The sequence below is a fragment of the Protopterus annectens genome, chromosome 12.part0 (assembly GCF_019279795.1).
Source record: "Protopterus annectens isolate FY-2018-M chromosome 12.part0, PAN1.0, whole genome shotgun sequence".
NCBI classification, from domain to species: Eukaryota; Metazoa; Chordata; order Ceratodontiformes; family Protopteridae; genus Protopterus; species Protopterus annectens.
In genome coordinates, this window is record NC_056746.1 from 602516846 (window position 1) to 602544146 (window position 27301).

General features: G+C 36.7%; 1 protein-coding gene across 1 annotated transcript in view; it reads left to right on the forward strand.

Moving 5' to 3' along the window:
• LOC122816739 overlaps window positions 1–27301 on the forward strand; it is a 1006513-nt gene that overhangs the window by 210836 nt on the left and 768376 nt on the right. Inside the window, exons 9-11 of the mRNA XM_044089733.1 lie at window positions 4859–4950; window positions 11564–11670; window positions 16061–16228. Of these exons, the coding sequence (XP_043945668.1) occupies window positions 4859–4950; window positions 11564–11670; window positions 16061–16228 (367 nt within the window). The remainder of the gene's footprint in view (window positions 1–4858; window positions 4951–11563; window positions 11671–16060; window positions 16229–27301) is intronic.

Below are 27301 nucleotides of genomic sequence, written 5' to 3' on the forward strand. Positions count from 1 at the left end.
TGTTGAATGCCTCATCTAATGAGAAAAGTGCCACCTCTTCTTTGTCCATGACTGCATTATTTTTTATTAACAGTGTTTGAAGGTCTTGGCCTTCTTTTGGTAGTGCCCCTATCACCTTCTTTTACAATGATTCAGGCATGTACTAGATGCTTAGTATCTGATTAAATAACATAGTCTAGCATTTGGCTAGCTTATCTGATTCTAGCCTCCATACCTCTATCGGAATCCAAACCAACCCTGGTTATTTATCCCTCTGTTGTCTCCTCACTGCTTCACTTACTTCATTTTCTAGAAGGTCCTTCATCAAACTATCCCCAATTTGGTTAGAAAGAATAATTATCTGAATCTTCATTTTCAAAGAATGTTTCTTAAGAAATGATTTCAGTGAAATTCTTTCTTTAGTTTTCTCATCTAGATTCTCTCTTCTTCCTGTAGTTCCCCTTCTCCAATATGTAAACTCCTAAGGCTCTGTAATTATTGTCTCCTGTAAAACCCACTTTGCATATTACACTTTGCTTGAGACTATCCTATTTCCTTTCACTCTTCTCTTACCCAATCCCATTCCTGAAAAGTCTTTAATTGGATTCCCTTCAACAGAAAACATGAGAATTTCCAGTGATTCCACCTTCAGCCCTCTGATATGCATTTGAGTTGTCATTAAATAGGCATTATCAGGAAGCAGTTATTGGACCCATTTGTATTCTGTCCAACTTTCCTATATGCCCCATTTATATAATAACTTTATCAATTCTAGAAAACCAATGCTACTTTGGACTGCAGTAAGTGTATTCTGGAACTATCCACCCTCTGGACCTTGACCAAAGATTTGAAATACCTCATCTTTTCAACATATAATTTGTCCCTCTGTGTGCTATAGTTGTCTTTCTCTCTCTCTCTCTCTCTCTCTCTCTCTGTCTCTCTCTTCTATCTTACTTTCTTGAAAATACAGTTTCCAATCACCGCCCATTAATAAGGCTCTTTCCTGAAAGTGCATAACTTTGAACAACAGTGCATTCACAAACCAAAGTTTTGCTCTTAAGGAGATGTATAAAGAAACTTGGTACTCTAGCAAATGTTATTCCATCCTGTTAACCACCTTCACTCTCCAAAGCCCCATCTTTCTTCAACCAAACTGATTGCTACTATTGTAATCCTCTGTAGTTCCCCTCCTCTCGATCCATCACGACTATGTTGTATTCCTTATGTGCTAGTTTTCTGTTTACCACTACAGTCAAGTACATTTCTTGCAAGGTTACTATCCCCACTACTTCTTATTTTATCAGATGCAGTATCCTCTCCCTTTTTATTTCATTTATTAACACAGTAACAACCCATTTTAAAATGTTTATATACTGTCTTATCATTACTTACTTCTTTCCTTTCTCCTTTATTCATTAAATACATTTTCTCTATTGTTTTACATCTCTGTCCACAACCTCAGACTTATAACTGTTATCTCCATATATAATACCATATTTCTCCCAGTGTGCCTCTGCATATTCCATTTTGTATGTTCACTTATCAGTTGCTGGTGTATGTCTAATACAGGACCCATTAAACACACATTTTAACTTCTTTGCTAAGTAAAAAAAATCTAACTTTTCCTTCCAAGGATAGTGTACTCTTCCCTATTCCGCAACCAAACTGGATGTTCTTCACCCCCAAAAGTGAAAAGTAGCAATTCCATCTGCTTGTTTCAAAGACCAGGCTTCTCCACCAGTCCCCCAATCATGCTCCCAATAACTAATGCATGCTCTATTATTATTTCTATAATTTATGCTTTCTGGTTTACTTTAGGTGTACTTGTTTACTTCTGGTTATCCTTTGTCTTTTCCAGCCCACAAATCACCTTAATTCCTTGTACAAACTATCATCTCACTCACAAATCTCTGTCCAACAGGCTTCCATTTGCTAAACAGAGTTTACATTCCACTCCTAACTGCAAACCTTGCAGTGTGAGATCTAGTCATTTATTTACTTTTTTGTATTCATCTTTTGTTGACCGGGTTAGTCACACTAGGCTAGCAACCTCTTGCCAGGGGGACGATTGGCTGGCATCAGGGAACTTAAACTCTTTTTGATAGGGGCGATTTGATATTTTACACCTACCTGAGCTAACACCAGCTCAAGCAGATAGGACTTCAGTTTTACATCGCATACAAAGGATGGCAAACTTGGAAGTACAGCTCCTTTATTACTGTATATGTTATTTTAGTGACTCGGTAAATGAGTTAACTATTGCTTTACCCTGTATATTAACTTCATCAAACTGATCTCTTCACATGAACAGATGCTGACCATTGCATAATGACTCATGCTGCCTCACCCAATCCACTCCCTAGGATCATTGCAATATTATGTCTGTTCCACCATTTGAACATTCCTGATTAACATAAATGATAAAAGTTTTAACAAGAAATCACCCATGACTCATACTTATTTATAAAAACACTTTAAGAATGACAGATAACTACTTTATTCTTCCCTTCTGGATTAAAGGAATTACAGTAAATGTGTTCTGCCCACTATTAAGCAGATTATACCAAACCTCAACCCAATCATATTTTCAGTGGTGAAAATATCTAATTCTGTTGTTCATTCCTCCTGACAGATGTGTAATTATAACATCATTAAAACCTCTGATCAAAGGAAAGGCACGGAAAACATAAAAAAATTAGATGCTAGATGCAGACTTCCATTTAGTAACCAAAACATATTTATTTTATAAGAATTATTATGATTTATCGCCATACAAAGTTAAAGCAAAACAGAAACAGTTTTCGCAAATACTTCCACTTTTAAGTGTTTTTATTTATATACTTAAGAAATATGTCCAGGTTAAATTTATGTCATATGTTTGATCCATCCTGTATCCCATACAGGGAAGGTCTAGTACTTGCTTATAATCTGTTATACCATGCTGAGCTTACCTAAGCACACCTGCACCATCATCCATCATTGTTGTGACAGTATAATGTCTGTTTCTCTCTCTCTCTCTATCTCTCTCTCTCTGTCTCTCCCACTCCTTTGCACTTCTTAAATTGTGAGAAAAATTTTCTCCAGTTTGGATACTCAATATCGGGTACTCACATTTCAACTTTATAACTTTCTTGATGTTCAAAAGCAGTTTACTTCGTGGTCTATGTTGATTCTTTGGTCTTCAAACATTTCTGCCCACCTCTAGAGTAATAAATGACCTGACTTCTGCTGAACAAATAATTCTTAATGTGACTGTATTTAACAGCTTAAATTGGAGCCCTTTTAGTCTACCCAGTCTTTGGACTGTAACAAAGGCTGCTCTCTTTCTTTGAGCAGGGGCAGAAAAATTCTGCTCAATAAACACAAAAGTCTCTATACGTTAGCTATAGCCCTGGTTCCCACACTTGGGCGAGTACTTTCTTTTTTAGAACAAATGTAGCAAAGCAGATTATAATCACCCATGCAAGTGGCACTTCCATCGGGAGGGGGGGGGGGGTTCCTAGTCATTCTTTTTGTCCATTCCACCATGATTTCCTCTTCTGACATGTGGGATCAGGAAGCTAACTGAGAATGTAACATATGCAGTCTCTGCCTTCCATATTCTCCAGGATGTCACTGAATCAGATGTTGTTATCTCCTGGATCAATACTCCTGGTTGATCATGCTTGCTTCTGTTCATTCCGTTTTTACATCATTTGAAGTAAATCAAGATTTCTGCACTTAATTTTCATGAAAAATATTCTGCAACGAATCAGAGTGCTCATTCACCACCTCTGTTACTTCATTAATTACTTTGTCAGTGTTTTTAATGTTTTCTTCCAGTCTGGTATTTATTTTCTTCACTTCCATTAAAATATCTCTTTGTAACTTCCCTTTCTTCCTCCCCCCACTGGATTCCAGGATGGTTGCCATTACTGGATTTTGCTCCTGGGAAGTGTGTTTGAGCTACAGCTGGACTCCTTTCCTCTTCTTTTTTAACCTTTTTTCCTTGGCATTCACTTGATGATCCTTTTTTTTATTCTTCTGTAAGAGTTTATATGCCAGTCCCCAATTAAATTTTCTCACAAGTCCAACTGCATTTTTGAGTTTAATCCACGAATCAGCAAGAGCCGTTGTACGTTCTTACTCTCTCTCTTCACTCATATTGGTATTCCTATTCCGTAATTTATATTGGATTTCTATAATTAAGTAAGTGTAGCTCTATTTTTACATTAATTTAAAGGGTAGGACACCTGTGGATTTGTTTGAAGTGGCGCTACCAATCATTAACAGAGGTCTAAACCGATATTCAAGCTTTTGAAGACCAGAGGCAGTCTATGAGTATTTAAACTCCACCTGGCTAGAGGATTCTGAGTGGCAGGATACATGAAACTTTTTTGAACACACATTTTTATATCTTATTTATACCTTATTGTTATTTCACTAGTAAAATATGGACCATTTATATTTTCTCTCATCAGTAGACCCTCCTGGTTGAAAACACAATTAAGAAGAATATATGATTTCTGAAGTGCTTCTAATTGCAGGAAAAACATTATTTTGTGAACTTATAAATTACTGCTCAGAGGTAGCAGTTACTTCTAGAACACCTGCTAATGTGACCAGTCATGCACTTTGAATATCAGACAATAATACCCAGAGCATAGCCCACATGTGGTAATAGATTCAAGGCCAATATGCTACTATCATGTACTGGATTTGATTGTTTAAGTTGTGTGTACACTGTAACAATTTTCACATGACCTGATGTTTTCACTCAGTGGACCTTCTGTAAGTCTTCATGCATTGCAATTTGCAAAAACCTAACTAAATAAATACATTTTAAAACATTTAAATTGCGTTCTTCATTTTCGTTTTCTGTTTTTTTTTAATACATTAGCGTTCAAGCACTGGATGATGTTTATACATCTATGGATAATGCAGAACAGACAGTTGTTGCATCCTGGATAACAGAAACCTTGAACCTGATTGGTAAGAAAATATTCAATTTGTATGTGAAAAAATTATGTTTACTCATATATTTTCTGAAGTCCCCTTCCTCAAATACACACACACACACACACACACACACACACACACACACACACACACACACACATTATCCAGCTAGCAGTATAGTCTAGTCACTAAACCAACAGGGTACTTATAAACTGTATTTTTTAATCTGTGTTAGGTTCCCATAGCTTCTATGCAATTCTGAACAATTCATTTAACCAAAGTCAAGCTTCCAGATTAGACATGTTAACAGTCATATATGCTTATGTTTATGGATAGCAGCTGGATAGTAAATATTTATATTGTAAGAATTGAAATTAATTTGTCTCGGAGATTGTATTTTTGGAAATGAATAATAATAATAATTAATGTACCATTTTGCCTCATGACTCTGCAAAATAGGTGTTAAATGAAAAAGTCTTCTAATTTTTAGTTTATTTATTTGTATATGTTGACAGACTTTATGGAAGGGAATTTTAGAGTATGGGTCCAGCAATGGGGAAGGAACTAGTTGTAGAGGTTAAGTGGTGGGTGACTTAATAATGTGGGTTATGCTGTAGTAGGGGAGACAGCAGAGATCTTTTATGAGTTGTAGGTTTTAGCTTTGCAGTTAGAATGGGACACTGCTTAACATTTTGGAGCTAACAGAATGGTGATGCTAGAGTATAAGAATGCTGAATTGCAATAGGTTGGACATTCAGCTCCCTTACATGAGTAAAAGGGCCATGATTGAGATCCTAGTTAACCATGAAATAATTTGCAGTTTTAAGTCCAGTACAATAAATTCCAAATATTGCTGAAATAATAATAATAAAGCATTTCTAGAAGGAGTTTATCACCCTCCCCTTCAAACTATATATCTATATATATATATATATATATATATATATATATATATATATATATATATATATATATATATATACTAACTCTGAGGACATTGTACCAAACAACAGATGTCATTACCTTTCATCCACAGGCTGCCACAGTGTGTATTCATTCATTATAGCTACTTTACTAGCTATATAGGTGTCTGATGTTTGACTTGCCATCAACAAGGCCAGCCTTAAGTAAAATGAAAGACTCCATGGGCCCTCCTATTGCATACTAGTGCTCAATGGAGCTGAGACAAAGCACTTCATGGGCTCTCCTGTTGCATACTTGTCCCCAGTGGAGTGAGACAAAGGACTCCATGGTCCATCCTGTTGCATACTAATTCTCAGTGGAGCTGGGACAAAGGAATCCATGGGCCCTCCTGTTGTACACAAGTCCCCAGTGTTTTTCCCCTGTACCTGTCCCATGTTCCTCTGCCCTCCATCCTGCCCCCACATCATCCAGATAAATTACTTCTTTTTTGCTTTTTCAAACTTTGTCTCACTTTTTATCTTTACCACTACCTCTCATGCTTTTAACAAATCCTAACTGGCCAAGACTGGATGTATGTGAGCCAGTGAGCCTCAAAAGTCATAGAGTACCAGATTTTCTCAGATACGTGTAACAGCTTTTTTGCAACCTTTTGATTTAGAGATAGCATAAACAAAACTTCACAAGTAAGAAAAAAAAAATCAGAATGTTTTTCTTACAAGGAAAAATAAGTCATATTTAAAGCTTAATATTCAAAACTAACAAAACAGTACTTCCCCAATAAACTAAGGAGACAAAGGCAAATATATATGAATCCTGTCTTTGAATAGTTCATGCCTTCCTGCCCTTCTAAAAAGGTGTAGTTACCTTCAATGTACCCCTGTGGTGCTAGAGTGTGATGAAAGTAAAAGTACAAATGGCCAGAGATGTATATTACACAGCTGAGAATGTGGAAGAAGAAACAAAAGCAGATGGATAAAACCCACACAGAGACAGGGGGTGCATTCAGCTCCTCACAAAAGGGTAACAACCAAAAACTAAATCAGAGAACCAAGCACCGTTAGATGAAAACTGATGTGGCTCTCATTACTGTCTGAATAACATGTGCGATGCACTGCAGACCCCTCCCAATATGTCTCAACCTATTATCTCATAATTATAGGAAAAAGCTAATATGTAATGTTAGAGAAAAGACCAAAATCAGTGATAGCTATTGCATTTATATAACTAGAAACTTGATAGAATGGTAAGACTAGAACTCAAACATCTGGCACCATTAGTTAATTATTTGAAAAAAAAAACACTCCCCTGAGGACAATAATATATATGTCACTACGTGATCAGGTTAAAAAAGACATCAGGTGGCATAAAATAATCTACTTATGCAACTGCTAAATGTCTGTCTTTATAACCTGGGAAAATAATTGAATGAAATCAATAAATCTCATTCGGCATTCAAGAGTGACTAACACACCGCTTCATTCACTTCTGATAAGTTTGTTATAGAGTTTGCTGTCACTGCATAAAACTACATTGCACTTAATCACCCCCCTAGAGTCCTTACTTCCACCATTTTATTTTATAAAGGACTTTCACCGTGGAAAAAAAACAAGCTTAGTGATGCCCTTCCCAACCATAGATCAGCTAGCAGTGATGGCTGGTTCACCATGCAATGTGTTTATGTAATTATTCTTCAAAGAAGGCATATCTTTAATATTTCCTTTAGCTGCACTCCTTTCCAAAACACTGGAAGAAATCATTCCTTATACTCATTCCAAGTGTAACAAGGCCGTGCCATTACTGCCACATCTGAGTAAGGTGCTTGAAAAGACAATTACAAGTCAAGCTACTGATTGCTTCTATTAGTACAACATTTTTTCCTGTCACTGGCAAGGATTCTTGAAATGAAGAAGGATTCAAACCACTGAATTCACACTTACTGAAATGACACTGACTAATCCTAACAAAGATAACTTCGCTGGTCTGTTATTCAAAGATATCACTGAAGTTTTCAATGGAGTCAACCACAATTTCCTGCATAACTCCCAATCACCATCAGCTTTGAGTCTTCTTCAATGTTTCTTCCAGCCATATATCTGAAAAAAATCTTTACTTTTAGATGTACTAATACTTTGCCATTAACTCACTGGAGCCCAGCTGGGATCCAACAAAGATGTGCAAATGTATTATCTGCAGTATTTTCTTCAACCACCTTCCTTTTGATCTTAAATTATTTAATCCTATTTTTATATAGGCAGTTTCTTTCCATCTATCTCTCTATATATCACACACTCACATTTGTGTATATATGGATGTACTTTCCTACAATGAACATCCCCGCTTAAGCGAAAGTGCACTTTAACGAAAGTGCAGTTTCACTTAAGCTCACTAGACCGAGCCTACAATGGAGGACATTGAAAAATGGGCTATGTCCTCCACTGTGGTGCGATAGTCACGGACCTTATGGTTAGGGCACGGGTCAAGGTAAGGGGATAGCCCTACTAACTATCCCCTTACCCTAACCTGTGCCTTAAACCTAAGGTCCGTGACTATCGCACCACAGTGGAGGACATAGCCCGATTTGGAATGTCTTCCACTGTAGTGCAATAGTAACAGACCTTAGGGTTAGGGCACAGGTCAAGGTAAGGGGATAGCCCTACTAACTATCCCCTTACTCTAACCCATGCCCTAACCCTAAGGTCCATGACTGCTAGCCCGTTTGGTCTAGTGGGTTCAGGAGAGTGCACTTTCTTGAAAGTGCACTTTTGCGTTAGTGTGGGTGTACTTTTGAAGTTCGAAGTAGTGAACCTTCGTTCTTCAAAAGTACACCCGTATATATACACATACACTCCCCCCCCACACAAAAACACACACACATATATCTATATACACACACACGTGCGCGCACACACACACACACACACACACACACACACACACACACACACACACACACACACACACACATGCACACACACACAATTTGAGTACTAACCTTCCTAAATGCTGGCAGTACCAGGCAATGTGGCTATAAAAAAAATACTTAAAAAATTAAAATACTCTCACCCTCTTTGGCAGGCATCATGTTGTACAGGGAATGAATAAAATGTGTGCGAGAATATAGAGAAGGATATAATTACTAAAATACAGCTCATATAGTTAACTACCCATATGGTGATGTTAGATATCTGTAAAACATAAATTGTCAGATATACACTGGCTTAACAAAGCTACCAGCACAAATACCAGTGTAGCATCCCCCCATTAATAATGTAGCCAATATACATGCAGAGTATGGGTTCCTCAACAATGTGTAGATTACAGATTGTACCACCTGCATTTTCTGCTTTGCAAAAATTAGTATATTCTACAGGGGTTCTGATGCCCCTATTTGTGATATTCTGTGGTTTGTAAGGGTATTCCACACCATTTAGACTACAGCTTGTAACAAATAGTCACAGTATATATTGTATGAGGCCTTAACAATCATTTACACTAAAGGTTAAGCTTAGCTCATTTCTCTGCATTCACATGAACATTCATTTCTTCCTTACAATTTCAAGATGTCTGAGTCACCTGTGGCAGCCTGAGCCAATAGGAAGGTCTCCTCGCTGCTTCCTAGGATGTTTTTGCCTTCTGCAGAAGGCAGGAAGACTTGTCATAAGGTGTAATTGTTTTGTTCATAATGTGGAGTAGACATAATACTGGGCAGTTTTCAAATCAGCCCAACAGGAAGAGTTGACTAATTTCCTTTTTTCTTTTTCAGAGTACTCTCAAGGTTTTTGGTAATGGTAAAATCTATTTTTCTGTGGAATAAAGTTAATTAAAAAAAACCCTGCATATATTTCTACAGATGTGCTATCTTGTCATTGTAAGGATGACGACAGAAGAGAAAACAGAAAAGGTCTGCTCCTCGTACTGACAAGTATGCTAGCGAGATACATGCCCCTTCCCTTCTGACCCAGCTCTTCAGTGGCTGGTGCTCTTTAAAGGTAGTCATCAAGCAGTCAACCAGGTACTGTTTATGCATCCTGTTCTCTTCAGCTGAGCTGTATTTAAAAACATCCATTATCAGATATATGAGAATTCTAAAATGCAAGAGAATGCAAGAGCCAATCAGGTCCTGTTTATGTGCCCTGTGTCCAACTCCCCTTATTCAAGATTTTACTTAAAAAAAAAAAAAAAAAAAGAGTGAAACATACCTGAAACGTACCTGAAACATACCTGAAACATACCTGAAACGTGTTTTTATCTTTCAAACTGTGCATTCAAAGGTGATCAACAGAGAATGGCCAAGGTAGAGCTCATTACTTTCCAAATGGTTCAGTTGCCCCTTCCCTATCTAGGCTACAGAACATAGACAAGAAAAAATGACATTTCATCCTATCATAAGCTCATTTATTCCACCATAAAATATCTAAGTAATAAAACTGTAGCTAGTAAGGCCAAACAACTAATTTATACAGTTCAGATTTGGTGCATACCAAATTTTCTGATCAAATTTAATTTTTTTTATAACCTTCAGGAATTAAATATCATTCATTGATGCATCTGGTGGTTGATATTTGTATCCAGAATATTAAGATCTACATGTAAAGATCAATAAAAATGATGAATAAGCATCCATGAGGCTGCTTGCCTTGCATGAGAAGATAAAGTAGTCAAAGAAATAGTGGTAATTATTTATTTTTATTTATTTATTTATTTGCGTTTGTTGACCGGGAAAGTCCACTGGGCTGAAATGAACCCATTTCCAGTGGAGGTCCGGGGAGTAAATTTCCAAACAATTATATAAAAACATATAAATTTGTTAAGCATCCAAAAAAAACTTCAAAAACAAATATATAAGAAGATATAAATATGTTAAACAAGAGTTTAAAAATTGTAGCTAGTTTATAAAACAAAGTATTTATCATAACATTCATTGGGATGTTATAAAATTGTTATCGTTAAAAGTTAGGAAATCAGGTATGGTTGAATATTCACTGGAGATGACATGTTATCAGCACATTTCATTCTCATGGGTAAAGGTATGGAGTCAGATGAGGAGAATATCTGCCTTGGTTCATTAGTCGATGATGTTAAAGTGCTCCAAATGAGACAAAATATTTTAAGCTTGCTATTGGAGCGGCCACAGAGTTATTGCCTCACAGCAACAGGGTCTCTGGTTCAATTCTCACCTGGGGTGCCTTCTGTGCAGAGTCTGCACATCCTCTCTGCTGTCACGTGGGTTCTCTCTGGGTGCTCTTGTTTTCTGCCACATTCCAAAGACATGCAGCAGGTAGACTAGACACTCTAAATTGGCCATAGGTGTGAGTGTGTGTGTGCGAGTGAGTGGCACGAATGAATTACTGTGGCAGAGCTAGCCACCCGGCAGTGTAAACCTTGGCTCAAGATGATTGTCACTGTTAGAGTGACACCCTGACCCCATGTGCAAAATGGGAGAAAGGGCTTGAGGATGGATCCCTTTCACCAGCATTGTTTACATTTTCTACAAGGGAACAGATACATCAATCTAGTAAAGGATTACTGCAGTCTTTTCATGATGGATAATGCTGGCGAAGGTCTGAGGAAGTAGAATGTGCAAATATTTAAACAGTGGTATAATGAACTACAGAAAACAGTCACGTGGTTAGAAGCAAATGAGAAAACATTATTAATTAACTATGTGTACTAATAAAAATGAAAGCAAAGCAAGATAATTCATTTTCTTCTCCCTCTGCAGGATGCACCAAGAAATCATCTTCAGCTTGGATTTCAGCATTCTGGAAAAGCTTCAGCAAAAATGCAAAATATTCAGACTTCATCAGGAGCTGGAGTGATTTTGATGGAGTAAGTGACTAAAATTTTCCATAGCAAACAAGTTATTTTATTTAAATCTGGGATCTTTCTATATCACTCCTTTGATACAGTTTCAGCAAGCAATTTTCAGAATCATATGATTAAAACTACTAGCCTGCATCATTCCAAAGACTCCTACAATGCATTCAAAGCATTAAACTGGACTAAATGCTTTATTCTGCTATCAAACTGCATTGACATAGCTAAATGTTGTTCAGCTGCAATTTAATGAGAATAGGACTAAACAGGTCCAACCGATCACTGACACGGAATGATAAACACTGTAGTGACTTAAGAAATAGTTTTTAATACATACCTATAACTTCTATTATTAATGAGTTACATATTTTTATCTATTAATTGCTCACAGGAAACATAATATTATCAATAAATGATATGATTACTGGTTTTATTTCTTTAAGCTGCATAAATATTGACTTATAACAATTTTTTTTTTTCGATAATCATTTTTATTGCTTTTCAAAACCATAATACAATTCACACACTATTTACATTATATACAAAATTGCTTCCAATGTTTAGTTCCATTTCAAATATCCACATCATACATTAACAATAGATATCGTATTAATCAAGTAAAGGAAAACAAAAAAATAAACACGAAAACATCTACCATAGACAATTAAAAACAAACTCAAGCCAACAATCTGTATTGTTTCTACATCTTCTATCTAATTTAAGATTGTGTTTGTTCACTTACTGAATGTCCTAAAAGAAAGTGGATAGGAACCTCTAAGCCAATATAATGTTAAAGATTTGCTCCCAAATTTTTATACTATTTATACTTTTCTTGTTGTTACTAATTAATAATTTATGCGCTAAAATGTGCTTGATCGCTAACAGCCTGAATTTTTGCCATGATGTCTGTTCTGGGTTCAATCAATTTGTGGCTATATATAATTTCATTAAAAAACTGATATTCATAATTACGATCCTCTTTGATTTGTCTAAATTCTCCAGTGGGATGTGTAGAATCAAAAATTCCCAGGTGAGTGTTGAGTTTTGGTAACCCATTTTTTGTAACTGCAATTTTAATGAGTTCCACAATTTATAAATGCACTTGCAACTCCAGAACATGTGTAGCAGGTCTGCTGTCTGATCTAAACACTGTGGACATTTAGGTGAATTTTTTGAATCAAATTTATGAAGAGTGAGATGGGTATAATACGCATTGTTAAATATCATCAGTTGAGTAAAGACCAGTTTTTGAAGGGATACTGATTTCAATGTTAAGTTAAACGCCTCTACTATCTTACTATCATCTAGGGATACCATTTTCTCTTTCCAGTATTTCGATAAAAGAATATGATTATTATATTTCCTCTCTTTTATCATTTTATATGCTGAGGATATGTATTTTCTGTCTTGTTGCAATGCTTCCCACAGATTGCGAGAAATAACTAGTTCCTCTTCTTTGATTTCGGAGCTATTAAAATAATTTATGGCAAGATCTTTTATCTGCCTCATTATAATTAAATAAGAAATGGGAAGATTCATCTCTTGTAAGATATCCTGTACCGCTACTCCTAAGAAGGGGTATAAATCAATTACAGTTAAATCCTTAATAAGGGGAAATTTCTTTAAATCTATCAATTGACTACCAATAGTCATGTTAGGATTCCCATGAAACGGTTGAAACATCATCATATATTTTAATAAGTTTATAGATGCAAACAGAGTTTGAGTTGCCATTGCCCATATCTTAATGTGCTCCATTAAATCATATTTGCTCAGTGTTCGACTTATAACATTTTTTGAAAAAGACTCACAAGAGTACATTGAACACTACTTAACTGTTGTCACTACACAGTCAACAACTCAAATAGTCAATTAAAAAAGGCAACAAAAGAAAGTTGCTTTCTTTTTTCTACCAGGATACAAGACTCCTGTACACCAACACTACCATGATTTTATATATATATATATATATATATATATATATATATATATATATATATATATAGGAGCACTTTATAATCCCGAAATTCTGAAATATCGAATTTCAGAATCCCAAGATTATAAAGCCGAAAGCTCAAAACACAGAAACCCCAGAAGCACAAATTTCAAAATCCTGAAGTTTGGAGATGTTGAAGTAGCGCTTCTGGTGTTGTGGTCTGTGAATGGATAGGTGGAAGTTCAGGTAAGTATTTATGTTTAAGGGTTTTGGTTAGGGGCTTTAGTGTGTGTGTCAGTGTGTTTTGTGGCTGTGATGTGTGTGTGCGAGGGGAATGTAGGTGTGTGGTGGTATTTTCATGTGTTTGTCTGTGTAGTGAACCTTGGAGTTAGTATATTTAAGTAGGGGGGTGTGGGAGCCACAGACAACCCACATGGGGGTTGCAGGGGGGCTTGCCCCCCTGATTGTATGTAGTGTAGGTTTGTGTGTGGTGGGAAGGTGTGTGTATGTGTATGTGTGTGGTGGATGGTTAGTTTAGGATTTGCGATTTTAAAATTCATGCTTCTGGGGTTTCGGGAAGCTAAGGTTTTGGCTTTATGATCTCGAAATTCTGAAATTCGATATTTCAGGATTTCCGGATTATAAAATGAACCAATATATATAATATATATATATATATATATATATATATATATATATATATATATATATATATATATATATACCAACTCTGTGGCCATTCCGTGATGGGAATAAGAGAATTCTAAGAAGCAGAAATGTCCCAAGGTCTTCACCCTTGATGTGACCAATACAATACAACAGTAGATGACAAATAAAAAATATGGCTCCAAGTACCACACAGTAAAAACTTTAATCTACTCTACAAATACGGAGAATGTTAAACATTTTCATCCCTTATGACAAACGGGACTTCTTCAGAATAATAACTGTTCTCCCAAACTCATTTAAATACATTTAATTCACACAATTAATTAACATACAGAATGACAAACAAGAAGAGAGATTTCTTTAAATGTTTCGCTGCATATCTTTCCTGTTTATTGGTTCTGTTCTCATTACTTGACCAGAATAAAGCCAGGATTGCAGGGAAGGACTTTGATTTTCAATGTGTGTTAGCAGAGTGGGTGCCTTCATGGAAACATGCTAAACATGAGCTGATGGGGTTGGTGTCTTTTGTCAGATCAATATTTTATACTGCATTTCAATATACATTATTGTCTGAGGGAGATCTAATGGGTTCTGTAGTAGACTAGATAGATATAGATGAATAGAGGTGGAAATTCTTAGGAACTACAAGAATGCTGACACTTGAGATATTAAAGTAGTAGGTCCTGGAAAATATGTTATTCAGATAACCTACCAGTGAACATTTTCTTATATAAGCGCAATATGTTTCATATCATAGGGCTGATTGCGACTTTAAAAACCTATATGCATAGTGGTAATTTTTAGGCATCGGTTTTGCTAAGGTAGCAAAGAGGAATGGAAGGATATATTAGATCTGTGTGGTCAGCAAAACCTCAGAAGCTCCATGTAAGGCTAGCAAGAAGTGTTGAGACTTAGACAAGTGAGCTTAGTATCATAGTGCACTTAAAATGACTTTTTTTTAATTTCCTTTTCAATACAATTTTTGGGTTATGCCAAGGAAGATATGGGGGAATGATATCTGGACGTGAGTGCACATAACTAGCATATGGAATTGTGTGTGTGGTAAGTTTGAAATATAGTTGTTAAGTGTCTCGTGTGATAAAAAGGAAATGTGATCCTCAGAAATATTTATGTAGATTTTTGGCATTTATATGTTTTGCATTCTGTTACTTTCACTGTATATAATGCAGACCCTATGTTTTGAATCCCTTCTCCTTACTGGGTAAATGCTATGTAGCCTTTACCATTAGACTGAGCTACACCTGCTGAGGCAATAAAATCTTGGTATAATATTTTGTACCAAGAGTGGTTGGAGTTCAGCATGCTCTCATGTTGTACCGAGTTGTCAGTACTGGAAAAAGAAACATAGGGTCTTATGTGGGGAAAAGAACCATTGCTTTGTGATTCTCCAGCATTCGATACAACCATGCAACCTGACAAACTAATACAATCTTTGGAGTGGTACACATCAGTAGTAACTAGGACTCGATATTAAGTACCACAGTGAGATATTTGCAATACTTTTTGCTATTCTTACAAGCACGGAAAGTTCTTAATGAAAAGGCAATATTAATGCTTTATTTTATGTACGTATCCACTTACAGTTCTGTTACCATATGTGAAGACATAGTAATGTTCCGTTTCCATGCTCATTACTGCCTTATACATATCCCTTTCCTGTTTTTCCTGTTTTCTAAAAATCATGTACAGAAATGTCATTTATTAAGAGTCTGTTGTATTTTGGATAATAGTCCCTTAACCATTTTTTTATATAACTTAAAAATGTATATTTTCCAGTATGCAGTCGCTAATATCATGACAGCAAAACAGTTAGCAGAATTAACTGCAAAAACAAATGGACTACAAAAATCAACAAAAACTCGAGCGATTATACAAACTCTGAATGATAACAACATTGACTATGTTGCTGAGTATCTGGACAGCTTTTCAACCCTTGCAGATCAGGTAATGGAATCCATTTGTTTAAAAATGCAGCATTTTAAAGTAGTGTTTCCGATGGCTCTCCATAGAAGCTATTTTTCTTTAAACTCATATTTATTTAGTTATTATTTTTTTTTTTGTTTCAATTAAAGAGATGTTTCTTTTTTTATTTTCCTCTAGTGGAAGTTTCATTGTAATATGCGTTTTCTGAAAGTTATTCAGTCGAAGTTCATGTGCAAAATGCTTTAATGAAGCAGGAAAAAGATGTGTACTGCTACAATTGGAAATGATTTTCTCTTAAGGAAATAATCAATTTGTGAGCAGAGCTAAAGCAGAAATAATTTAATTTACTTACTGGTTATAAAATACAGAATAGCAGTATGTAGCAATGCCAGGTTTACAAAAACAGATATTCTCAAAGGCAGAAATGTAGTACTTGAGAGACATACTTGAACTATTATACACATGCCTGATCCAGTTATAAAATCCTTCAAATCTGAAAGGTATTAAGTGATATTCATTGAAATATTTCATAATATACAAGTCTGCACAACTGGTGATTCACAGATGTCTATATCAGTGAAAAGCAGCACACTAAAGATACAATGATGCTATTAGTAGTTCTATGTCCAATATTTGCTCACGATGTTTACATTATTTTGTATCATTCTAAGGTATAATTCTGGCAAGAACTGCTATACCATGTTACAATATATAACTGTGCATACACTCACATGTATAAGTGTATGTGTATATATCTATCTATATATATATATATATATATATATATATTTATGTGTGTGTGTGTGTGTGTATATATATATATATATATATATATATATATATATATATATATATATATGTATATACCTATCTATATATATATAAATATATATGTATATACCAAAATGATCTAAACAAGATAGACAGTAAAATGATTGATAGCAAAATCTGAAAGTAAAAATATCTAAACTAAAATATACCTAACCTGAAAAACAATGACAAACTGGAGTTATACCAAGAAAGGGTATATGCCCTTTCTCCATTGCTGTTTGAACTCAAAGTTGGTATATACATTTATCGGTGGGTATGGGGGTGCAGATGGGCTTGCACCCCTGCAAAAATATTGAGAAAATGTGGTTTGACTTTGCCATATTTTTCAATGCAGTGGTGTTCTATGTGGTTAAATGTTGTCATAATTCTCAATGTTTTTGCAGGAAGCAAGGTCCTCTGCACCCCTCCCTCTCTCACTGATAAATATATATATATATATATATATATATATATATATATTTATATATATATATATATATATATATATATATTTATATATATATATATATATACCAATTCTACAGTTGCACACCAGTCAGGAAAGGGCATAAACTTCAGTTTTGAAAGTCTTTTGTGTTTAGATATTTTTCATTTTAGATATTTTTAGTTTTACATATTTTGCTGTAGATCATTTTACTGCTGATCAGATGTTGTTTAGATAAATTCATGTACACACACATACAAATATATATGGGTCCATATCATTTGAGTAAATGCTCATTTGACTGAATCCCAAATGGTCATATCCATTTGACTGAAAACCCATTTAAATGAAAACTCATTGATAGAACACCTTCTCCACAACAAATACTCCATAAAAAAGTTTTTGCAGGAGAGCAAATCCCCATCCACCCGCAGCCCCCCCCCCCCACACACCCCTTATTTATCTATACTAACTCCATGGTCACATAGCCACAGAGAAAAGAAAAAAAACACGACAAAAAAGTAATCAGTGCTAAAGTGCAAACACAAATATGTATAGATCTGGGGGTACAACATGATGCTTGGCCATTGCAATCCACACATACTCTGTTAGATCCCCTCCCCTAATAACTCCTATGATAAGAAATGACACCATCACATACTTTCTACAGACTTCTTCACTTTTGTAACAACTGAGCTTTAAGTCAAATGAGTTTTCAATCAAATGGGTTCAACCATTTGGGATTCAATCAAATAAGCATTCAATCAGATGACATAGATCAATACACACACAGACACACACATATATAATTTTTATATATATATATATATATATATATATATATATATATATATATATATATATATAGATATATATGTATGGGACTGTTCGCAGATTCGAGAAACCACATTTATTTTAAAATTTTTTAAAAAGTACAGACCGGTTTCCATCTAATTACCTTTATCAATGTAACATTTGGAATCTGCAAAACACTTGAAGATATAGTGACACCAAAATTTGAACACACCAATCAAAAAACAAAACATGCTAATGCCCTCATCAAGAGTTAAAGGTATATGCATTACATTACAGAAAGCCCCTTTGTTGAAATTCACTATTACATGCCTCCAGCTGTCATCCAGGTCACATTACACGTAACATCCCCAAATCCCAATATATGAGGAACAAGAGAATTTGTTCAAGAACAGTTGATCTTGAGTACATTTTGTGAGACATTAACAAATCATTCACATGTTAGAGCAGGTTGTTTTTTATGGTACAGGCATATATAGTCATTTTGATGTATTCATCATATATATTTTTGATATATATATTTTGTTAGACACTAATATTATTTTTATAAAGTATGTATACTCATGTGCATTTTGATGTATATAACATATATATTTGATTATTTGGTGTACCACTTATTATATATATATATATATATATATATATATATATATATATATATATATATATATATATATATATATAAAATGCATATACCTTTAACTGTTGATGTGGGCATTAGCATGTTTTGTTTTTTGTTTTTTGATTGGTGTGTTCAAATTTTGGTGTCATTATATCTGCAAGTGTTTTGCAGATTCCAAATGTTACATTGATAAAGGTCATTAGACCAAAACCGGTCTGTACTTTTTAAAACATTTAAAAATAAATGTGGTTTCTCGAATCTGTTGGCCAATTTGTGGTGTTACTTGATTTCCTGGCCTTGCAGTTGCCGTCCATGCGAGGGGTTGTTGGTCGACTGTTCAAATATATGAAATAACCCAAATCAAATGCACAAAAATGGATATACTACTATGCATTCTCAGAACAACAGTCTTGTTGTATGCAAAATAAAAAACATACAGAAAAAAAAGAAAACGTTTTCTGCTGTGTGGCAAGCCTTCCTGTACCCCCTGCTACTTATATATACAGATCTTGCATATCTGTCTACACCAGTCAACCATCTGTTTAATTGACCAAATTCTGTCGACTAAACAGATGAAAAAAAACATTGTTCAACAAATATAATGGATACCATATGTGTATAAATTATATATATATATATATATATATATATATATATATATATATATATATATATGTATGTATGTATATGTAGACTAGCTACTTATTCTGCTGTATTACTTCCTCTTAAATCGTTTTTCAGTTGTGCACTTGCTTTGCTTCATTTAAAAAGTTTTAAATTGCTAATTTTGTAGAGTTTTAATTCCATTTACTGTTTAGGACTATACACTCAAGTGTGTTAGCCTTTTCTGTGTTTTTTTATTGTATTATTTCATTGTTTAGCCTGTTTCAACAAAAAAAATACTATCTTGTTTGTTCATTTCCCACCTTTCCTAGCCAGTCCATGTCCCAAGCTTTGCTCGTCTCAAGACTTTATTTTCTGTGTTCAGAGCTATCCAGACCTTGCTGTGGTAGAGGGAAGTCCTACTGCTTACCAGTGGGAGTGGTGAGCATTGTACTGCCTGTCTAACACTAGAGGAGTGGTTTCCAGCTCTGAAATTGTAATTTTATTAGCCATTTTGGGATGCTTTCTATCCCCTTCAACTTTCTGGCTTAAAAATGCGTGTGTTTGCACATATTTCACATCGTGCAGCACTGTGAGGCTACAGTTAAACTATTCCAGATGCCAGAAAGTCTGCTCTTCAAATTTTCCCTTAGAACAAGCTGGTTTCTCAGTAGTAGCACTAAAATCTGAACCCCTGTGACTAGAACTTGCTCTAGAACCTGCTGGAAAGCACTAGGAAGCCTGAAACTGATACAAGCACTCAGCTCTCCTTGTCAATAAGGAGAAATTAATCATAGGCACTAAACAGCCTATAATTGCAAAGTACCTTGCAAAGGTAAGGGAAAACAGCTCTTAAACTTTACAAAAAAGCACCTAAACAGGCATGTCCAAGGGTCAGCTTCCAGTGATCTCTCCTGTCCACCTTGTGAATCAGGGCATACTGGGGCAATGCAGCAACTGCCTCATGTACACAGACAATCCTCTCCTCCTACTACCCAACACTACAACCTGCGAGAGATGCACTTACATAGCCAAACTGGAAGCAAAGCTCTCTCTGGCCAAGATTGTGCTAGACAGTCAAGAGGAGAAGGTTAACACCTGCATTACACCTCAAGCAACTCATAGCCCTTCAAAACCCACACCATCAACACCCAAACATAGCAACATTAAACCCACATATGCAGAGGCCCTTAACATTAACCTGCCCAAGCAACAGGGACCTCCAAAGCTGAAACGCAAACAAACACCAGTCACAATCAAAGTGACACATAGCTCACAACACCAGTGTGCCACCCAACAACAGCCCCTAAGGCAAGACAATGTACCCAACACTTTAATCATAGGTAACTCTATAATCAGGCACTCTGATGTCCCACTCACCAGGCTGAACAAGGAGAAAATTACAGTCATCTGCCTGTTGGGTGCCAGGATCCGCCACTCAAGTCACTCCACAACAAGTAAAAATATGACTCTGTCATTGTCTATGCTGGAGTGAATGACTTCAGACGTACCACCCTGGACTACATGAAAAGAGACATGAAAGAGCTCTTGGATCATGTGACCCAGGCAGGTATGACCCTAGCCCTGAGCAGCATCCTGCCTTCGCCCAGAATGACACCATAGTATAAGGACAAAATGATTCACTTCAACAATTGGCTAAGCTTCAGTTGGCATTCAAAGGGGATCCAGTATTTGTCTGCCTGGGAAGACATGATCGACAAACCATGATGCTTTGCCAGAGATAGTCTGCACCTGTCACCCCTTTGATTCAGGTTACTGGCTAAAGCTCTTGCCACCCTATAGTGGCTTTTTTAGGCAAGGTTCAAAGGATAAAACCACCACCATAACAGATACAAGCATGCAAAATCTGAAGGTAATGCTACTCAATGCTAGAAGTCTAAACCTCAAAATGCACTCTCTCGAGGCACTCCTAAAAATGGAGAACATCAATATCTGTGCAGTAACTGAGACCTGGTTCAAGGCTCCAGAGAGCACCCCTGCAATACCAGGCTACAATTCTTACCACACTTTTCGGCCACAAAACCAAGACCAAAACACTAAAGGTGGAGGAGTGTCTATATTCACCAAGGATATTCACGCCACCAGGCTAGTAGCCCAACACAATGAGTCTGAAAGTCTCCAGGTGCAACTAATACTAGGTAAGACTGTAATCCAAATTGTAGCTTGCTACAGATCCCCCACCATACCCCAAGATTCTCACTACACCTTTCTAAACATACTGGAAAATATTAAGATACAACCAAACACCCTATTACTGGGTGATTTCAACTACCCTGCCATTAACTGGGAAAACTACTCGGGTACCAACTCCTTTTCCCAACGGTTCTTGGAATTCATAAATTCCAATGCCCTGGATCAACTAATCCATTGTCCCACCAGGGGCTCCAATATCCTAGACATGGTCATAACCAACATGGGAGATAGATGCTCCACACCAGTGGATACCCCCTCATTCAGGTCTTCTTACCTTAAAATCACCCACCCTTGACATCCACATCCCCTACCCCCAGTAAAGAACCTCTCCTTAAAACTTTCTAAAAAGCCAACTTCTGAATGGGAAGAAATATCCAGGAATGTTATAGCTAGGCTTGCATAGGGCCTAGGCCGATAGCTAGGTACCAACCTAATATAGATATATATATATATATATATATATATATATATATATATCATATATATATATATATATATATATATATAATATATATATATATATATATATATATTCAGGCAAACTTAGTACAGAGGAGCAATTCCATTAGAAACTTCAGATCTTTTTAACATGTAAAATCAGAGATAAAACCCTCAGATAGGGGGCTTTCGGCATGATGTGCCCTTCATCAGATAACCATCTTACCATGTTATCTGATGGAAGCATGTAAAACAACTAGATCTGATTGATTTGAATAAAAGACTTTTCAACTTTGTTTGTGAAAGATTTTACTTATGATTGAACTTTTTTGTGCAGAGGTGTTTTGGTAGCGTGATTTTATTGGGTGATTTTTTTATATAGTGATTTTATATATATATTACACACACACACACACACACACACACACACACACACACACACACCACACACACATCACACACACACACTACACACACATACACACACACACACACACACACACACACACACACACACACCACACACACACACACACACACACACACACACACCTGTGATACAGTTGCAATTGGCCTCTGTGCTCAGACTCAAACAATAGCGTTGTTCTGGACCTCATTGACATATCAATTGCAGGGAATATCCTGGACATGGTTCTAGAATCAGTACAATACTCAGTCTCTTAGATGGATGGCTTGTACGCACTCTCTGACTCTTAGTGTAAGTTTGTTTAAGTCACTCTGGAAATCTTATTTCAGATGGTATAGATGTCTATTCAGGTTTCATGTATCAAACTAACAACAACAGTGACATTAACAACAGTGACTGGTGATGTAGCTGTTGCAGTGGTCTTTGCACCAGATCTCCATAAGGGATCTGTGCTAGGCCAATGGGAGTGTCATTGATAATGTCTTGCAGTAGATAACAGAATAATCATCCCCTGTGGTTAAAGATGGCCAACACATGGCACAGGGTTAATGCACCCATTGCAAGAAGGGCCTAACTACATGTCCACCTGTGGATGAGTGATCATTGGGGTATGTTGCTGTTGAACTGGACATTCTGGAGAAGGCAGAACTGGTACTGATACACAGGTACATGTCACTGATACCTACACCTATTGATAAGTATAAATGTGTGTGTGTGTGTGTGTGTGTGTGTGTGTGTGTGTGTGTGTGTGTGTGTAATGTGTATGTATAACACCTGTGTGTGTGTGTGTGTGTGTGTGTGTGTGTGTGTGTGTGTGTGTGTGTGTGTATGTGTGTGTGTGTGCATGTGTGTGTATATTTGTCACCTTTTGCAACTCGGAGAACTGGGCCTGTCATTAAGTAGCGTTGGTACATAGGTCTGCTTTCACACATGATTTGATATGTATCCCCCAACGTGGATGTGGGTATGCCTGAAATCAGAGAATCACTTGAGTCTGACAAGGATGGGAGATAAAGCATGGCACAGTCAGTGGTCATAGTGCTACTGTCAGCCACATGTACTATGATGGGCACTTTACTTTCCCATTCCACAAACACAGCTTCATTGCCTGTGCAACCACCTCTGAACCCCAGGTGACTAACAAAGGACAGGAACTAGTAGCACAGGGCACACCCTTGCCCTTTGTCCCAACCAATAGTGGATGGTGTTGGAGCTAGTGAGGACATTTATACGAAACAAAATATTGTACAAATTTTCAGAGCTCACCACAATCTCCAGGCCAGCAGATACACACATACTTATATCCACATCATTAGCTCTCCCCATCCACTGCCCATTGTTGACACCTGTCATCATGACCTTCTCCACCTATGCATATGATGACAGCTGTGTCCTGCCTTGAGAGTTCTGTTACCAGGATAGCATATGTCCAATACACAGCATAACTAGGCCATATTAAGCATATATTAGCCTAGTTATAGTATTACATACATAACTGTAAATGTTTGTTATACCTAATTTGGCCCAGAGTTGTGAACCAGATGCTGCCTGTTAGGGAGTGCTACAGCACACGGCTCCCACCTCAGCTTCACATGGTCATGCCCTCCAGTAACTCCTAACCTAGTTCTTTCTCCACTGCTGCCTCCATCGCATATTGTCCTTCAATGACAATAGCCTGCTGTATCTGTTTGCATACATGTTGTGCAGTATTGTACAGATCCAAATATCTTGCTGCAGGTTTCCAGAGCATACTGCATTGCACCTCCCGTGAAATCTAAGCAACAGAAGCAAGCCTTCATCATTCTGAACATAAATTCAGTAATGCTTCAGGTTTGCAAAATTGAGAATTACTGGCATTCTCTGTGATGGATTGCATATTAGTATCATGAACCATGGCTTCTGGGCATATCCACACACCAATTAGATACCCTTGAGGATAGTCACTGCACAAATTGCTGGTATAAGACATACATGTGCCCATGATGGGTACTGTGGGTGCTGCCTGGGTGTGTCATTGACATATTTTATATTATGCCCTGTGCGTTGCAGACCAGCTTACAGTAAATGGGGTAGAATCTCTTATATTTAATATACTGTTGCACCTCTATCCTATCTGGTGCCCTGAAGCCAATCCGGGTGCAGCTGGTGGCACCAAGTACCTCAGGGAATTTGGCAAATTCATAAAATGCTCACATATTGTTGTTTCTTTCTTCTGTGGTACATGGAAACCATGCATGCTTCTCTATGCGCTGTTGCATACCATTGGGAAACTGGTGTACTCTCTGCTAGTCAGAAGCCTGGGTTACATCCACTGTGTCCTTTGTCAGTGACTGGAAGGTCCCTGTTGCAAGCACTGCCACTGCTACTTATACTTGGTGAACACAGAAGTCAGCATTTCATGCATCCCATATGCCTGCATGTCATGGGAGCACATATGTGCAGCATCCTGTCTAGTATTTCTGTGTATCCAGTAGTTGTCCACTATGCCTATGTCATGGAGGTAACAGTATGTTAGGGGTGTTTGGATCCTTCTTCAGCATGGATGGTGATGACATGCACCATCATGGCTACTGGCCACAAGGAGAGCCTCTAACATATACATTTTAGCTAATCTTGCTGCTACCACTAACATCATTATGTTGTCTATGTCACTGTTTACCAGAAAATGGCATACAGCTACATTGGCGTACGTACCTCACCAAGTTTTTTTATACATTTCTGAATTGTTCTGCCATGTTCTTTAATTACATTTGCGTTTAGCACTGCTCTAATTTTCACATAATTGCTCATTTGCATCTCATTATACATTCATTAACATACAGTGCCAACTATGGTATTTCACTTTCTCTATGTCTCTGAATTGACCCTGCTCTGCTCACCACCGCTCATTACATAATTTTCACTTATGCATTGAGGTGTTTGTGTCTTTGTCTCGGTCCATTAGTATATCTTTCTACAGTGCAAAAGTTTTTCCTTAATGCATAGGTGGTTAATTAGCCTTAACTACTGTACAGGCATGCTAATATGCACAGCATGTATAAGACAGCAAGTAAAACAGTTATCTTTGCCCTGATCACACATCTATGGTGTCCATTCCCCAATTCAATTAGAAACATTATAGACCATATTAAACTTAGGACCAGGTGGTGTGATTATCATAAATTCCCTTTACAATATACATTTAATCCTGGTCAACAGCAGCATTGTTTATTCACTGATATATTATAATCTATTTTTCTAGTTTATGTTACTTCTGCTAATGCAGGACTGACTATTAATGTCCCACTATGAACTGTGGCCTTTAGCTTCTGCAACTTGTACAATATTTTGTTTCATATAAGTTTTTCCTAATACACATGCCAACTCTCTGCCTTTGGCTTAGATCACAGTTGAAGAGGGTCGTATACTTTCATGGGTGTTCCTGGAGCAATGTGTGGCTAAATCACTTGCTCAGACTTTCAGAACAGATAGGTAAAAATTATGGACTCAAACCCAAGACTCAAGGATTTAGCTTTCTTAGCAGCGCATAGCCTTAATCCTTAGTACTAAACTGCCAAGCTTAATTTCTACATCAAACCCAAGCCATCATCCATAGATGGAGTTTAGAAAGGAATTTGATTCCATTCCCTACAAAAGACTTCTAAGTAAAATTACTGGGTGGGGGGACCACCATGGGAATCATTAGATTTGCAGAGATGTGGGCAGCTGTGGTCAGCAAAATAGACATGGGGATGATGAAGGGAACCTGCCAATAGAGAGAAGGGAGGACTGCAAGTGAATTTCATGAGCCAATACTTGTGCTAATCTTTATTGAGTTTTTCTGTGAAAGAATAAGGGAAATTGTTTAACAGTTTTTATCATTTACAGTCAAGTCCATGAAAGGAGCCAAATGAGTGACAGAAGAAGATGATGAAAATAAAGCTTGAGAGGTGAAACAGGGACCCTGCTAAGACAGGTGAAGATGTGGTAGCTAGAGTCTGACACAGACAAATTCAAGTTATTCTACTTGGGGCTCTAACATATGTGGATAAAATATAGACAAAGGGACTGAATATCCAACACACTAAGCATGAGAAGACCCTAATGGGTGTCTGAAACCACTAAAGGGGAACCTAACAGAAAGCTGTAACCTCTAAAGTGGACATCTCATCAGGTAGAGAAAGAGTGAGACAAGGCCACTGCTAAGGCCAAAAAGAAGGATCCATGGATGCCTTCAAAGTAGTATAATCTTCAAGGACAGAAAAATCATTCTTTCATATTATTTATTAGTGGTCAGATCTCATGTATAGTACTGTGTAGAATTCTGGAGATTTAACAGGGGAAGGGATATAAAAAACAGAAAAGATTACAAGATTAGACTGCAGAGGAAAGTTAAAGGAATGGGGGTGTTCATATTGAAGACAAGGACAGATGGGTAGAATACAATCCTAGACCTTAACATCATGAGAAGAGATTGTGAAAGGCAGATATTTCAAAACCAAAAAGTAAAGAGGTCTTACAGACAAATCAATTAGTAAAAACTACAAGAAAAAGCTAGCCAAGCTTATGCTCTGCTAACGAAGTCATAAAAAGGCCAAACCATGCATGTCCACAGCTAGTGGCATTTGGCTTTGTTGGTCTGAATCTGTCCATAAAGACTTAAAAAGTAAAATGTCATCAACATTCAGTAGCCATATAGCTTTAACACTTGATGTCCTTAAGGGGTCATTTGCATATAGCCCA